The 1,685-nt window shown below is 48.0% G+C and overlaps 1 protein-coding gene across 1 annotated transcript; it reads right to left on the bottom strand.

Annotated features, from left to right (window-relative positions):
* Window positions 1-1,108: 1,108 nt before the first annotated feature.
* Window positions 1,109-1,451, bottom strand: LACBIDRAFT_298726 (uncharacterized protein; the record flags this gene model as incomplete). The annotated part of the gene is made up of 3 exons (XM_001881968.1): window positions 1,109-1,197; window positions 1,255-1,367; window positions 1,420-1,451. The coding sequence occupies 3 exons, from the start codon at window positions 1,449-1,451 to the stop codon at window positions 1,109-1,111; spliced, it is 234 nt and encodes a 77-aa protein (XP_001882003.1).
* Window positions 1,452-1,685: the final 234 nt, after the last annotated feature.

The following is a 1,685-nucleotide window of genomic DNA, read 5'->3' on the forward strand; positions in this document are numbered from 1 at the left end:
TATCCACCCGGAGTCCTCAACATCTGAACAACAAACTCCTCCGGATCCCACTCCTTCATCTTCCCACTCGGAACCCAAACATAATTCATCAAATCCACAAGCCTCTGCTCCTCCAATACCTTCCTCTCCTCATCGCTAACCTCCACCCCAGATATAGAAGGCGAAGGGATAGGCGCACGGGACCAAATTGGTTCTTGCATGTTCTTGTACGCTTCTTGAAAGTCTGCGAGGTTTCGGAATGGGGGAGTGCATGCTGCCCAGTGGCCTTTTAAACAGTCGTTGTATTGGCACCATTCTGATTTAGGCGGTGTGGATGCCGGGACTGGGAGAGGCGCTTGGACGGAGTGGGTTGGTGATGATGTGTCGAAGTCGTCGTAGGGATGGTGCGTTTGGTCGAGAGAGGTCGTGGCGTCACGTAAAAGGAGAAGGGTTAGGAAAAGAGTGGATAAAAGAGCTCCACAGGCCAACAAACGCGCGAACGCGTCATGTTGATAGAGAGAAGGAAAGCATTGTTTGTTTACGCTGTGGTCGCATGTTTCCGTGCTAGTTCAAAGTCCGAGAAGCTGCCGGACCAACGAGAAACCAGCCATTTAGAGTTAAAAGAGAGATTCAAGGTCAGCTGTGAAAAGTGGTAAGTTTTCAACCTTTTTCAGTCATATTTTCGGTACAAGGTACAACGGACGAGCAGAACCTCCCCATAAAATTGCTATCAACGACAAACGTGAAGTATCTACTAGATGTAACACAACCAAACAAAGGGTCTCTTCCTGCCAACTTCACAAAGTATGTGTCAGCACTTCATTTAGAGGCTGAAAACTTACTGACAAGTCCAAAGATGCAGATATCTCTGCAATTACAAGTCAGAACGGCTAGATTTCAGAGACATGCACATCACGACAAACTTACGCCATACGTTGAAGACCGGGCCGTTATTTGACGACAATCCGCCGTGGAAACCACTTAGGGCATCGTTGGTGACGTGTCAAGTGCGTAGAATCGTTCTTAACACCATAGCGGGTGATAACGACCTTCAAAGAAGTAAGTGGACATTCGGCACTTAATTCAACACAAAACTCACGCATTTTCAAAGTTGCGTGTTTGCAGAAGGTCAATGACGTCCCCAACATGTTTGCCGGACTTCAATACATTGTGTTGGGCCTTGGGAAGGTGGATGGGGGGCGAAACATGTTGAAGCGCCTGAATTCCAGAGGTAAGTCATCAATACTCGCATAATCACAAAAGCGAACGACTTACTTCGGAAATCAGCAGCAGACTCGTCAAAACTTGACCACGGACTTGCGTTGACGGCGGATAGGGTGCATTTGGTGACGTTGCAAATGCAGGGCAACGTTAACAGGCGTAAACGACTTTCAAACATGTAAGTCCTTGCATCAGAACTCAGAACGACGTAAAACTCACCTTGATCCGAAAGCTACGACCTGCGGCAACATCAACGACGCCACAGCGGCAACGTCAACGACATCCCAAGGGAGTTTGGCAGACGTCGATACGTCGTGTCGAGCCTTGGGAACGTGGATTGGAGGCGATAAGTTGTTGAGGCCGCTAAACGGGAAAGTAAGTCTATGAATGGTCGCATAATAACACAAACTTAGGACTTACCTTGCAGATCAACAAAAGAACGTTGTAGTTCAACAACGGACTTGCGTTGGAGACAGCTGGGGTGA

This window comes from Laccaria bicolor, genomic scaffold (assembly GCF_000143565.1).
Source record: "Laccaria bicolor S238N-H82 LACBIscaffold_14 genomic scaffold, whole genome shotgun sequence".
NCBI lineage: Eukaryota > Fungi > Basidiomycota > Agaricomycetes > Agaricales > Hydnangiaceae > Laccaria > Laccaria bicolor.